The sequence below is a fragment of the Syzygium oleosum genome, unplaced genomic scaffold (genome assembly GCF_021117445.2).
Source record: "Syzygium oleosum isolate NSW1041296 unplaced genomic scaffold, Sole_v2.1 Sole_v2.48, whole genome shotgun sequence".
Classification (NCBI taxonomy): domain Eukaryota; kingdom Viridiplantae; phylum Streptophyta; class Magnoliopsida; order Myrtales; family Myrtaceae; genus Syzygium; species Syzygium oleosum.
The window spans coordinates 979,894-993,675 of record NW_026607532.1 but is presented as its reverse complement, the minus strand read 5'-3'; the positions used below and the strand labels follow the sequence as shown (position 1 = coordinate 993,675).

At 39.9% G+C, this 13,782-nt stretch overlaps 2 protein-coding genes across 3 annotated transcripts; one reads left to right on the top strand and one right to left on the bottom strand.

The window, feature by feature from the left end:
• Nucleotides 1-322: 322 nt before the first annotated feature.
• Nucleotides 323-5,197, bottom strand: LOC115681347 (probable fructokinase-6, chloroplastic). 2 transcript variants are annotated; one of them, XM_030605267.2, is made up of 7 exons: nt 4,682-5,197; nt 3,668-3,876; nt 3,296-3,508; nt 2,402-2,599; nt 2,143-2,280; nt 1,912-2,028; nt 323-669 (listed from the first exon to the last, which is right to left on the bottom strand). In XM_030605267.2, the coding sequence occupies exons 1-7, from the start codon at nt 4,821-4,823 to the stop codon at nt 535-537; spliced, it is 1,152 nt and encodes a 383-aa protein (XP_030461127.1). In that variant the 5' UTR covers nt 4,824-5,197; the 3' UTR covers nt 323-534. The 2 variants fall into 2 exon arrangements, with proteins under 2 accessions (XP_030461127.1, XP_056162909.1); XM_056306934.1 differs by having other exon boundaries at nt 3,668-3,867.
• A 6,509-nt stretch (nt 5,198-11,706) lies between these two features.
• Nucleotides 11,707-12,691, top strand: LOC115681348 (calcium-binding protein CML24-like). Its single transcript, XM_030605268.2, has one exon. It carries the CDS (start codon nt 11,765-11,767, stop codon nt 12,308-12,310), a length of 546 nt encoding a protein of 181 aa, XP_030461128.1. The 5' UTR covers nt 11,707-11,764; the 3' UTR covers nt 12,311-12,691.
• Nucleotides 12,692-13,782: the final 1,091 nt, after the last annotated feature.

Below are 13,782 nucleotides of genomic sequence, written 5' to 3'. Positions count from 1 at the left end.
TGCAAATTTCGACTTCAAAGATCATTCAAACTCAGTATCAAATTGCATGATTTAAAAGCACAACGAATGATGTATTTGATTCTCAAGCTCAATTCCTTATGTTGAACTCTCATTTCCATTTAGATCTTTGTAATGTCGAACAAAGGGTCCGAATTGACCGATCGGCAGCCACTGTTATCCAGAGATTCATGCATAGGGTCTTCAGTGCTTTTGTTAGGTAAGAAATCCGATCGTTAATTCTTCAGTTATCTACTTTCAAACAAACAAGCATTGTCTAGTAGCTCCTTAATCCCCGCTTATTCAATTACTACTTGCAATAACATTTCCGACAGATAAAAAACTTCGCTTTCGACATGAATAGTCCAACAATCGTCTTTAGGCAAGAATGCTATAGTTTCCAAACTCTCATAAAAATTCCTACTCAAAAAGAAAGATCTTTATTTTCCTCAACAGCCGGCTCTATCAACTCCGTGTAAGACTTGTTGTGGTGATGTGTTCATTGAGAAAATTACAGGGACTGAGAGATGAACCTATTTATGCTACAGATTTGAGCAATGTATCCAGAACGGCTTCTCGAGTTGGCAAAGCTGGAATGGCACCTCTCTCCATCACAGTCAGTGCGCCACAAGCATTCGCGAACTTCAGGGCATCTCTTAGCCGGTCCTCCTCCTACAAGATATATTGACAAAACATATATTGAGGGGTTACAACAGCAACAGTAAAAGAGGACAAGTAAATTATAAGCAGGAGATGTGACAGAGACCCTTGAGCAGAAATATGCAGGTTATTTGTGGAGGACTTCTTTCCCAAGGTGTTTTCTTGGTCTTTATGCCAACTGTACTGAAAAATAACTTGCCGAATGTGTTGATTATTTAATAGGTTCTATCTAAATGCTGTAGTCTCCTCTTCATATAATTATAGCATTATCCATCCACCGTGAGATTAAGAAAAAGAATGCACTGTAGAGAGAATGCACTAGGGGTAAGACAAATAAACGGTAAAGTATATAAGGGCAAAGTTTTGTAATCCAATCTTTGAGTCCTAATGTGAACCATTGCAAGTCAGAGGTCTCAGAGATGGCAGAAGTTTCTGCACTAAAGCAGAAACATCTAAAGAATGTTACAATTTATTTAACCTGTTCACAGACAGAAGCGATACCAAGGAGGGAGTTTCTCACTTTATATATGTAGAAACATTGAGAAATTCTTCTCTACTCTGCCTGGCTATTCTAAAAGATTTCAAGGTGCACTTGTCTTTCATTGTCAAATAATACCAATGCAAATGAGTTCCTCTGATGAATACGTGGTTTTTGAAATGCAATGTCACTTGTTTTTCAGACAACCGAAACTGCGTGCATACTTCATGGTACAGTACTGTACATGGCCCCTGCTTGCCCCTATCAAATGAGAATGGATAAGAGGCTTGTGGGATTGACCTCTCAGTTGGAATTTTGTTTAAGTGACAATGAGAACCCATTTTACACATGCCCTATGTCCAAAAAAGAGAATGGTCTCGCATGATAAATAGGTCACTACCATCCCAGTGGTAACATATACTCCTTTTTGGGGTCAACTCTCACATGGTCTGGGGCCAGAATGTCGAGAAATGCCACTCTCTTAGTTGAATCTGTCCAACCGTCAATTGACAAGCCACTTTTTAATGTGGCTGTTGCTACTTTTTAAGCACTATGACTATGTCATACCTTAAAATTTTTTACACAGAGCAGTGTTTCACCAAGCTTCCAACAACTTCAGAGTACACATGGAAAGTGTGAGTTTTCATCAGAAACTACCCCGACAAACCTCAGTGCCTCACGTGTATAAAGAATACCGTTTCTCGAGTGGGTAGAATTTCTCATATTCAAATTAAGTTTTCTGAAACCAAAAGATGTGGTAAAAAATAAAGCATTACCTGAAGCAAGGAGAGATCAACAGCTAGTTGTGATAATATCCCGGCTACAAATGCATCCCCAGCACCGGTGGTGTCAACCGCATCCACTTTCAAACCCTTGACTCTCCCGCTGAAATCCTACAAAATAACATTTCATAGCCAAAAACAGCTGCTCAGAAAATAAGCATCAATAAGCTAGCTAGCTATATGTACTAAATGGTTCGCAGTTTCCTACATGATGCCACTGCCTACCTTGGTGTAGTACCTACAACCATCAGGTCCCTCTGTTACGAGAAGCAACTTGAGATTGGGATGGTAAAACTTACGAACGACAGCATCATCATAAGGATCTTCTCCTTTAGTCAGAAAAGATATCTCTTCTTCACTTATCTGAATTTATGCAGGAAGACCAGCATGTTAGAAAGGCTCATTTTTGCTGCCTCTCCGTATTGTTTATCATAACCTTCGGAAGGGCCAAAAAGATGAATTATGACCAAAGCATTATTCTTACCTTTACAATATCTGCTGTTTCCCAGATACCCATGATTCCTTCCCTGGCACTTTCTGCTGAAGGCCATAAAGGAAGCCTTAGATTGGGGTCATAAGACAGGATGACACCAGCATCCTTCGCAGCTTTCGCTGCTGCAATGTGCGCTGACTTGCAAGGTTCTGTTATAAGACTTATGGAACCGTAGTGAAAAATCTTTGCCTGTCATGAAATTGAAAATAATTTCAGACAGGTAAGAATCATATTTATGCTTGGTAGCCTCACAGAAATATAACATATTAATGAAATCCAAGTTGCAACCTATTTCTGTCGATGCAAAAGAAAATGAATTCATGGTGTTTGCATTGAAGTCTCTGAGTGGAGCCAAAAAAGGTCCAAAGCTATAAAACTTTAGCATATCCAGACTCGGACATGGATGGCTCCTCATGTCTTAATTTGTGTAGAAACTCCATCATATTGTTTTTTGATAACCAACTCCATCATATTGTTACCTCTCATTCCTCCTGAAAAAATCATTTCTCCCTAAATAGAACCAGAAAAAACTTATTGTGACGAGACAAATTAGTTTTGAGTTGGTGTCCTGTTTTGTGACTTCAACGGAAAAGAAGACGCAACATTCCAGAGAATCATCAGAAGGTAGCAACAGCTTTGCAGTTATGCATGAAATCAACAAATATTAACATCTCGGTGGTTATGCTAACTATTTTCTTCATGAACCAGTTGGACGGGTGATTTGTAGTCAAAGTAACTCAAACCATATGGAAGTATCGGCATGTCTAAAATAATCGATCTCCTTAATTTGCATATTCTAGCAGGGAACTTTATTATTTACTCTTTGGTAAAAGAACTTCATTTCTTCACATAATTGGTTTCCTGAAAAATAAAATGGTATCCAACCTTTCTAATTAAGTCATAATCCAGTTCTGATTCTTCGAGCAACATATCAGCACTTGGATTGCGGTAGAACATGAATTCGCGTTCCCCATCATTCCTTAGTGTAACAAATGCTAAAGCTGTACGAGCGCCAGGATCAAATCGCACCCCTTCACTGTTCACATTATTCTCCTTTAAAATGTCAGCTAGCATGTAGCCAAATTCATCTTCACCCACCTGTGCAGGTACATAGAGAACATCTACGTTAACTATCATGTCAGAAAGCACATGACACTTGATTAGTTCCCCCAAAAATAAGTAGCAGCATAATTGCTATGCAGATAAGTTGACTTTAATTAACTTAATAGATGCACAAACAATAACGAGTAATCATACCTTCCCAATGAAGGCGGATGATCCACCAAGACGGGATATGCCCACTGCAACGTTAGCAGGTGCTCCTCCTGGAGCTTTCTTAAAAGCAGGTGATTCAGCCAATGAAAGGCCACTAATAGTCGGGACGAAATCAATTAGCATCTCCCCAAAACAAACCACGAGAGAATTGTCTTTTGTTTCAGGCGCCTCATTATCACTAACTGCTTTTCCTAAAAGAACATATGCATATCACATTAGAATTGGGATAAGTAGAATAGTGCAGCGACATTTGAGAAACTTAGTAAACATGATGCAATTCTTCCACAGCTTAATTGCTGCCCCGTCATAGAACAAAAATTTGATTTTTTTATCTTTCCAATACTTCCAACCACTTATTTACATTAACGATGGATTCCACATCATCACACCTCATTAATGGCCTTTTCACCTGTGAAAGTCTATACCTACTTTTGAGTTAATAATGTCACCAGTGACACTCCTCATCACAAAGCTTGAGGATGACGGCATTACGAAATTTGTTTGATGATAAACAAACGAAATATTCGTTAGGGTCTAATTGGGCTCCCCTGGGAATGGGTCACTGAGCAGACATTATTGTTGATCCATCTCTTAGCAGTATAGGTTTCTAGGCCAAACGGTCCAAGTACAGATGAAGACTCGAGTGGCACCTATCCTTTCTGTTTCACGGTTGTCTACTCAATGCCATTTCTTGGTGCCTGACGTAAGCTAATCCTCTTGATATTCACAGATTCTCAGAACATAACCTCATGAGTACACCCTCTTCAAATTGCTGTGCCATTTCTAAGAAGGATTAGCGGCAAATTTGGAACCGAAAATGCAATTCGCCCAAAGCGGTAGGTTCACAACTTGGTAAGGGCTAAAACCACAGAGCAAGCAGAAAATCTTAACACAACCGATTCAATCTCGTGCCCAATTCGTCAATATAGAAGCTATAGACACAAAACTCTTTTCTCAAACTGAAAACAGCAACAAGAAACACAGTTACCAAAGTACCTTTCACACTCAATCGAGCAACCGAAGACAGAGGCGGGCAAGCAAAGGCAGAGACTTTCACCGTTCGGCGCCTGCAGCTCGCGAAATTCGGTCGAGAAACGGCCACCCCATTGAAGCACACGGCAATGGAGTGAAGGGCCATCACATAAAGAACAAAAAAGAAACAACAAAGCCGAGATCTTTCTCGAGCGAGATTGACTCGACCCAGAAGCGAAAACTCAACGCTAAGGATCCCAACACCGAGAAAACGGCGAGAACAAGAAGCAGAGAACTCGAAAACAGGGGCGCGGCGAAGTTCTCGCGGGCAAATGCGATCAAAGCTCAGGGTGGTGATGGGGAGGCGTTAAGGCCGAGGGTGCCGCGGGAGAAGCTGGAACGGGAAAGCATTGGTTTGGCCGAATAATACAAATGGGAAGAATGGGTTATGCTCCGATTACGATTCCGAGAACGACTTCAGCATCAGTTTGACGGCAGAGGAGACAGACGCTTGTGGTTCGGGAATAGCGGAGAAAGCGAAGACTCGAAGACTCTGCGAGAGAGAGAGAGAGAGAGCAGACTGTTTTTTGTCGTGGATTTGGTTTTTTAGCCAGTGATTTTTTGGACACGCAACGAGGTTTCGGCTCGAGTGTTGCGCCATTTGCATGTCTCCACGTGGACTTGGTCCTCTCCTTAACCTCCATTTCTTTCTTCCCTCTCCTAGACCTAAAAAGAAAGAAGAAAGAAAGAAAAAATGAATGAATACTTTTGCGATAGAGTTGAATTTACGCAAAACCATTTCGGGGATTGAATGGATGTGACTTGCATTAATGCGTATTACAAGCTAATTTTGGAAGATATTTCACAATTACCGTTTTGTAAAAATTTCAATGAAAACCTATTGTGATATTTGGAAAAGTTCAGAAGGAAAGAAAAAAGGAAAGTTAGAAACGAAACGATTGAATTGTTGATGAATTGAATTGTTAACTTTAAGTTAAATTTGTTTGAGAGGCTTGTAAAAAATAAAAAAAGACGATGATAAATTGGATCAAGGGCGGCAAGTGATCACGTTAAACCCAACCTTTACACATAAAAGACACTTGTTTATGGACCCATGCACTTTGTCCCGCCCTTATATAGTCATCATTTGGTCTAGGGGAATCACCACAGATGGTTTATGAATTTCGATCCAATATATAATGTCATTCCTGAATTTTTAATTCGTTTAATATAGTCCCTGAACTATTGATAAACTTGTAATTTAGTTCTCAAATTATATGAAATGTTCAATGTTGTACTTCCGCAAATTCAAATTAAATGAAAATATTCAATATTATCCTTTCGCCAATTCAAGTTGATGGAAATATGGCGATGTTGCTTTTGATCATTAAGTTTACACGGCGGACGATAAAAAAAAAGTTATATGTGGATTATCCAAGTAAAATACTCATCCCAAATCAGGATATATAATTTATGTTATTAAATAACGATGGACATGTTATTAGGCCAGAGTTTATGGACTATTTGTCGCATTTTCCTTTTGCTCTAATTTCTAGACTAAGAAAGCAATGTGTACTTGGCATAACAGAGTGCAACAATTTCGACTCCATCAAGTTTCAAGATAACAACATGAATATGAAATTCTTCCTTAATTTGTATTTCAAGTTAGATTTTACTTGACATTCTAATATCTCTACGAGTTAGGCAGATTTAATTAGTCATTCCATCAAGTAAACATTTTTTCCCATTATTGTCATGTGCAGATTATTATTTCCTTAATGCTAATTGGAGAATTCCTATGATTGATGGGTAAGAAGTCACGCGACATCGTTCGCATGCAAATTTCTAACCAAAATTAGAAGTGGGTAATTTTCATATCCCATAACCCCACCAATCAAGACATAACTTGAGAAAATATCCTTCTGTTGGGATGTAGAAAAACACGACCCTTTTTATATATCATCATCTTTGGATGGTAATTTTTCCTTTCGATGAATCTCAATATAAACTCCGCCACTATAATTCCAACGATTTGGGATTGTGCTATTAGTTGTCCAAGTTAATGGACATGCGTTTCGATTATTGCATGTGTAGTAACTTTTTCACAATTTGTGTTTTAATGAAGCCCATTTGGCTACATGGGTAGAGGCGTGAGACCGTGACCTTAATCTTTTGCCACAACAGGCTCGTGCAATCCTTTTGGGCCAGAAACCCCAACTTGCAAGTCTTGGGCAAGGCCTTGAATCCAACCCAAGCCCACCCACCCACCATATTTATAAAAAAAATAAATAATAATATTACCTTAAAAAACTGAAATTTCATACGTGACCATCCATTTATTTATTTATCGTTTTCTTATCTTCAAATTTATAAATGCATACCAATCCCTAGTTACTTCTAAATTTTCTGTATAAACCCGTCAAACGGATGGGTCGGGTCGGGTCAGGTCAGAAATGATCCGATCCAAATTGATCTATTTTCATGCGATACAAATTTAGTGATAGATATATGATCCAACCTATATTAATAAAGAAAAACTCATATACAAACTGAGGTTAGAGTGCGGAGGGAGTGAACGCGAGATCGAGTGAGGGTGGGAGACCGAAGAGAGAGTCATAGAGGTGGGGTTAGGTCAGACTAACTTATGAGCTCATTTAACACTCATATTATTTTCTAAATCCATTTATGACCCATTTATACTGAATATAACTCCTATATAACAACTCAGCCCCCATTTTGACGGGTCTATTTTTTTTAACATATTTCCTCCAGCTATTTTCTAATTCCACGAGTAGTTCTCCATCTTCGTCTCTCTTCTAGAATTCTCGTTGGATCTGCAACACTTCTTTTTCTCTTGCTTGCGTATACGGACGTTGGTTTCTTCGACAGTGATCTTTAACTGCTGAATGGAAGAACCAGCCAATAGCTCGACAGCCTTTCCGTCTTTTGCTTACGGCACGTAAAGAACCTCGCGTTGGCTCATCAAAGTCTTTTGTCAATCTTGTGGCCAACGAAAGCAAAAGAGGTCGCTCTCTCTCTCTCTCTCTGCTTTCCTCTTTATCCATGGACGAGAGGAGTCTTTGTTAATTCATCTGCGAAGTCGAAGGGCTTGCGTGGGTCTAGGGTTTACGCGGTTTCAAGCTCTCGACTTCCACTCATTCCACCATGGATGAGCAGAAAATTCTGCGCATGTTTTCCTATTATTATACTTGGAAAAGCTCGTCCGGAACGCGTAAATCTGGAATCCAGGAAATATTTATACCTCAAAAGGGATCGGTTCTGGCACGGGACTTCTTTTTCTTTTTGCCTTTATGATATGGTGAATAAAGCTTATGTCACTCGCTTAATCCCTCGTATGGGCTCAACAGCTGAACTAACAAAAATCGTGCATTTTTTGTTGCCGTCGTTTCTTAGGATGATTTATTTATCGATTTCCTATCGAAATTTAAAGAATCATGATAAAACTGTATCGTTTACATATATAATGATATGAATTTTGTCGAAAACTACCCTGGATACCTAAATTGAGGTATTTACTCATTTTCAATCCACTGTTTTCTCTTGTGGTATGTGCGGTCAGTGCATTTGTAATATAGCAAATGTGCACGCGTTGTGTGTTTGCACAAAATTGAAATTTGAAAGATTGAGCAAAACAACTTTATAAGTAAATATTTTGAACTATTAAATAAAATAAATTATCGGTAAAATACACAATTTTATAAGAAAATACATATACGGGGAAAGATACGAGCTTAATAAGATATGAAATAGTTTTAGGAAGGTTGTTGTTGGATAGAAATATTGAAACATGTGAAAGATTACATAGAACCATTGAGATCGCGTGGTCCTCTTTTTTTTACACAATAGATGGTTAATGAGTACTCAGGCCACGGGGACATTCATTAACAAAACCTAAATAATAGTTTCATAGGTTTCTAATATTTTATGTTAAATAAAAGTTAAAGTCCACGAGCCATAAGAAAAATGATCTTATTAACGAGTGTCCCAAGGTACTTTCGTACCATGCTCGATAAAGATGTGTTTTTAGTTTTAATGCACTGACCGTGCATTGCACTAGAATGACAAACAATGCTTTAAGAATAACAAATTCCCATCGTTTTGATATGGATTTCAAGGCACTTGTTTTACAATTAAGTAAGGCATTTTCAATGCATTGTTCGTCTCGTAATATGTATTATCAGTGCATCTAGACCAAATGGGTATGGTTAATTAGTGCCGACAACACTCGTTCACAATACCCTTTTGATATTTGACAAACATCCCGAATAACTTTATTAATAAAAGTTTGTGACAAAATGAACATATAACAAGTGTGATAGGGACACTCTTAAAGGCGCGTTCGTTTCGGGAAAATTTTTCACAACAAAGTAAAATGCTCGCCGAAAAAATCTATCTCTCATCTTCCCAAATTTTAAGCAAGCATATCTTCCTTGACAGCAAATCATGTTTCGTCGGCCGATCACTTTCTGCGAACTAAATGCAGGAAACTCCCAAAAAAAAATCCAATTCGCGAAGAATCATTTCACGCGTTTGAACTCCAACTCCAACCTGTCCTGTCTGTCTCCATTCCGAGCATGCCAGGATAGTCCCACGAGCATAATCTGATCCCCCCTGTATCCCCTAGTTCCGAGTGGGGTCCACGCGCTTTCCCGCTCCAACTACCAACGAATGAAAACTGAATACCGGGTCACGAGATCAAAAAATATCAGAACCACCATCATTGTGGTCTCCGAATCTCCGGGGGGATATGGACAAAAGCGAAGCCCGTTGTAGTTCAGCGTGCATGTTTTGGTCAAACCTTGCGTAGCATACCGTGGCCAATTTTCTTTTCCCAGGTAACTTGGGAATCTGGTTTATTGTTTTTCTGTGACTCGACCGAAAGAAAAGGCCTCTTTAGTGCTTGATTTTCGGATCGAATCTCGTGCCGTGGCGGTATCAATCGGCAGAGAAACGGTTTCTGTACAAAGAGTTTCTTCGTTTGGAAAAGGGATAATGGCACGGATAATCCGTAAATTTTGGGTCAATATGTAATTTGGTCTATAAAATTTAGCTTAATAATTAACGTGATCTCTTAACTTTTTGTACATATTCAATATAGTCCTTGAACTCTATGAAAATATTTAATGTAATCCCTGAACTTGAATTAATGAAATGGCTATATTAAACATTTTCATATAATTCAGGGACTAAATTGAACACGTACCAAAAGTTCAGGGATAAAATTGAACAAATTAAAAACTCAGGGATCACATTGCATATTGGGTCAAAATTCAGAGACTGTTTGTGCTATTTTCCCTTTAGAAAACACAAGACGTAAAAGGAGAAACTATCTTGCATAAAGAAATAATATAACATATAGCTTTATATATATATATATATATATATATATATATAAAGTAAATCAAGAATGTTTTTTAACTCCGAATTTTCATGAAAGGAATTGACAAAAGCTCATATATTGTATTAACATAATAGCCGCAGTATCCCTTAATTTGACAGACACTCTCTTAATCCTTTATATCCATTCATTTAACTCTGTCAATCTTAAAAATTTTGCCTATTTGCCAATATAGTCATTCCGATCGATCATCATCGAAAAATGCTAATATGGCGATCTAGTCACCGCCAACCGTCCTATGTGGCATGGTTGATGCTGACTTAGATAAATTTTCACAATTTTTAAAATTTTTTTTATTTTTTTTCCTGTTTCTATTTTTTCTTTTGTTTTTGCCGATGATCGGTCTTAGGCGATGGCTGGCGAGGGCCGCCTTAGCCGACCATAGGTGAGGTGGCCCTTGCTCCCTCGCTCGCGGCCAGTGAGGGCTTCGCAGGAACTTCGAGCTATACTCTGCCTTGATGTCTTGTACCTGAAGGTCATAGTAAATTTGGACTTGATGATTAGCCAAATTCGGGTGTGGTATTGTTGACCTACTAACACGACAAGTTGTGGTAACTTAATATTTCACAAAACATATAGAGTAGAAAGATTAGCTCATCCTTCTTGGGTGGAAATTAATAATTAAAATAATAAAAATTCATATTAATTTCTTAAAATTATATGGAAACATATATAATATTACGTATTAATACGTGTATAGTTTGAAATTTTTTAATGAATGTATAAATTAGGACTACTACAATCAAAAATCCCAAATCGGTATAATTGTGTCATGTTTACCCCAAACTAAATTTTTTTTTTGGTAAGGTAAACCCCAAACTAATTTTTGTATTACAAAAACTCACAAACTGGTATATCTTTACCACATTTACCCAAAGCTGGTGTCATTGTTCCACATTTACTTCAAATTATTTTTTATGTCACAAAAAAATCCTTAGCCAATAACCCCGTGCCACATTTATCCCAAAATCGATATAATTTACCATGCCGCATTTACCTAAAAAAATCACAAATTTACCACAATTTTTGGGTAGAAGTGACATGGGTATATCTAGTTGGGGTTTCGCTTAAAAAAATATCCGGTTGGGATAAATGTGGGAATGTATACTGATATTTGATTTTTTATGATACAAAATTAATTCGAGATTAATGTAATACGAGCATATAGGATTCAAGATTTTTGATGACGCCAGCCTTGCAAATCGCGGGAGTTGCGAGACTTCGAAAAGAAAAAAAACAGGAAGAGTTGAAAGTGACATTGATAGACCACAAATCGGCGCGGCGCCGAAGTCGGAAGGCGAAGGACAAGGGCAACACAAATCAGACAGCGGGGAAAGACGAAGGAGGGAACCCGGTCCCACCCCACACCCCCGTGTGGTGATCACATGCAACCCAAACCACACGACTTCGCCACGTGGGTGGCAGGCCACCTCTGGCCATCGACCGAACAAATCCCGTGTCCGACCAACCAACCGCCGATGCCCGAACTCGCCACCATACACCCGGCGACACGTGATTACCGCCTAAACCCCAGATTTGGTAACACCACGCGTTTTCGACGCGTAATGCACTCCTTATATATAAACGAATACTACTTCCAATCTCGGAAACCCTAAAAAGATATTTGCTTCCAGTCTCGCTCGCTCGCTCTCTCTCGCTCTCTCTCGCAGAGTGTTGTCGCTCGCGCAATGTGGAAGAGATCGAGCTCGAGCTCGAGCACGAGCACGAGCACGAGCTCGCAGCCGAAGGCGACTGGATGCCTGGGCAGCATGGACCAGGTGCGGCAGGTGTTCGACCAGTACGACAAGAACGGCGACGGCAAGATCTCCTGCGACGAGCTCCGGGAGGTGCTCTCCGCGCTCGGCCCCTCCCCCACCACCCGCGAGGAGGCCAGCGCCGCCATGTCCGAGATCGACAAGGACGGCGACGGCTTCATCGACCTCGACGAGTTCTCCGAGCTCATCCTCGGCGGCGGGGGAGGCGGGGGCGGCGGCGGGGGGTGCGGGGTCAAGGAGCTCAGGGACGCCTTCGATCTGTACGACCTCGACGGGAACGGGGTGATCTCGGCGGGCGAGCTGCACGCGGTGATGAAGAAGCTGGGGCAGAAGTGCACCCTCAGGGACTGTAGGAAGATGATCAGCTCGGTCGACAGGGACGGGGATGGCAACGTCAACTTCGAGGAGTTCAAGAAGATGATGACGACGACGACGACGAGCAATGGGGCTTCGAGTTGACCGTCCCTTTGTACATGCCAAAAAAACACTAAGCAGTAACGTGCTCTCTATCTCTTCGCATCTTTTCTTCTCTTCTTCTTTAGGGTATTGATTCTACCATCGCGCAAAGAGGAAGCACGAACAGCAGTGGCGGTGGGAGATTTTAGTTTTACAGATAGGTTATATCTGATTCAGCGCGGCTCTTCTGTCATCTTCTTAGATCAGTTTCAGGATCTTTCTTATGGTTTTGGTAGTCCAAAGTCCTTGATCGGAGGAAGACATCTTTCTTTCCTTCTCTTCTTTTAAGATGTCGTTTACCACGTAATATGCACTCAACTAGTTGGAACAAATTATCATCTATATTCTCTGTTTGGTTTTTCTTTAACGTTAGCCCAATTCAGTTGATCCCTTACAGTTTCTAAGTGAATGATATCTCCTTAATTTGCCGTTTTGGTACCTAAATGTATGAAGATCGATATGCGAAAACAACATTAACTATCGAGGATTTCTTGACATTCTGGCGAAAGGTGGGGATCGGTTCTAGAGTACAAGGGAAGGATGTGCCTTTTGTTCTCTGCGCGACACCTCTTATTACATCTTTCTTCTTTTTGTTGTTCGACTTCCATCAATTGTTTTGTATTTCAAGGAAAAAATTCCTTTCAGAAACGACCATTTCAACAATCAATCATAAATTTATGAAATGCATATTAACGGGTTCAGTTTGTTTTGCTAAAAATAAATTAATTTGGAGAATATTTTCTTTTCATTGTCTATGTTCAAACATAAATTTTGTCAATAATAAAAATATTTTTTACTAATTAATTTGAGCGATAGAAGCGATTATTATATTTAAAAAAATATTGTCCAAATCATTTAATTTTTGGCTATTCATAGAGGTCGATATGAATTTTTTAACGAGGTGAGAGGGGTCGGGTCACTGTTTGATTGGGTATTAAGTGGCGGGGAGTCTGAGACATGAGTGGTCCACGTGTAAGATTAGTGTCAATAGAGATATAGATTAGACGGCTGGATCTATCTATCATTATGACTTGTGGAGGAGTTCACGCGGCTAGTCACCTAACTCTACGTCACGTGAAGTAATGTGCGTGCGCGTGAGCTTAATTGCAAGTGGCTGACCTCAACGCGGTATTCGCTTCTTATTGCCTTTTCTCGAGTGTTTTGATTTTTTTCGATTTTTGTGGGGGAAGTAAAGAAGGGCAAGGGGGCAGTCACTCTTTTCCCCAACTTGACCCATTTCGGGCGCACTTGGGGTCCGATGATCATGGCCCGTGATTCGGTTCGGTTTGGTTCAAGGGCCCGGGCTTTGGGAGCCTGATCACGTGTCGTCTTTACGAAACAACCGTTCGATAGTTGATACACCCAATCGATAGAAGTGTCAAGTCGGGATATCTGGCCTCGAAGTCCTTGTCTAGATAGGTCCGTGGTCTCGAAAACGTACTACTAGGTTTGGAAGGGCCCAAGTGGGCCTATAG

Excerpts from the sequence above, each read along its gene's own strand:
- LOC115681347 (XM_030605267.2), bottom strand. The coding sequence starts at position 4,823 with ATGGCCCTTCACTCCATTGCCGTGTGCTTCAATGGGGTGGCCGTTTCT. Across the intron at positions 3,877-4,681 it reads TGCTCGATTGAGTGTGAAAG|GAAAAGCAGTTAGTGATAAT; the intron begins GTACTTTGGTAA and ends ATGTTCTTTTAG. Across the intron at positions 2,029-2,142 it reads GTTGTAGGTACTACACCAAG|GATTTCAGCGGGAGAGTCAA; the intron begins GTAGGCAGTGGC and ends GTTATTTTGTAG.
- LOC115681348 (XM_030605268.2), top strand. The coding sequence starts at position 11,765 with ATGTGGAAGAGATCGAGCTCGAGCTCGAGCACGAGCACGAGCACGAGC.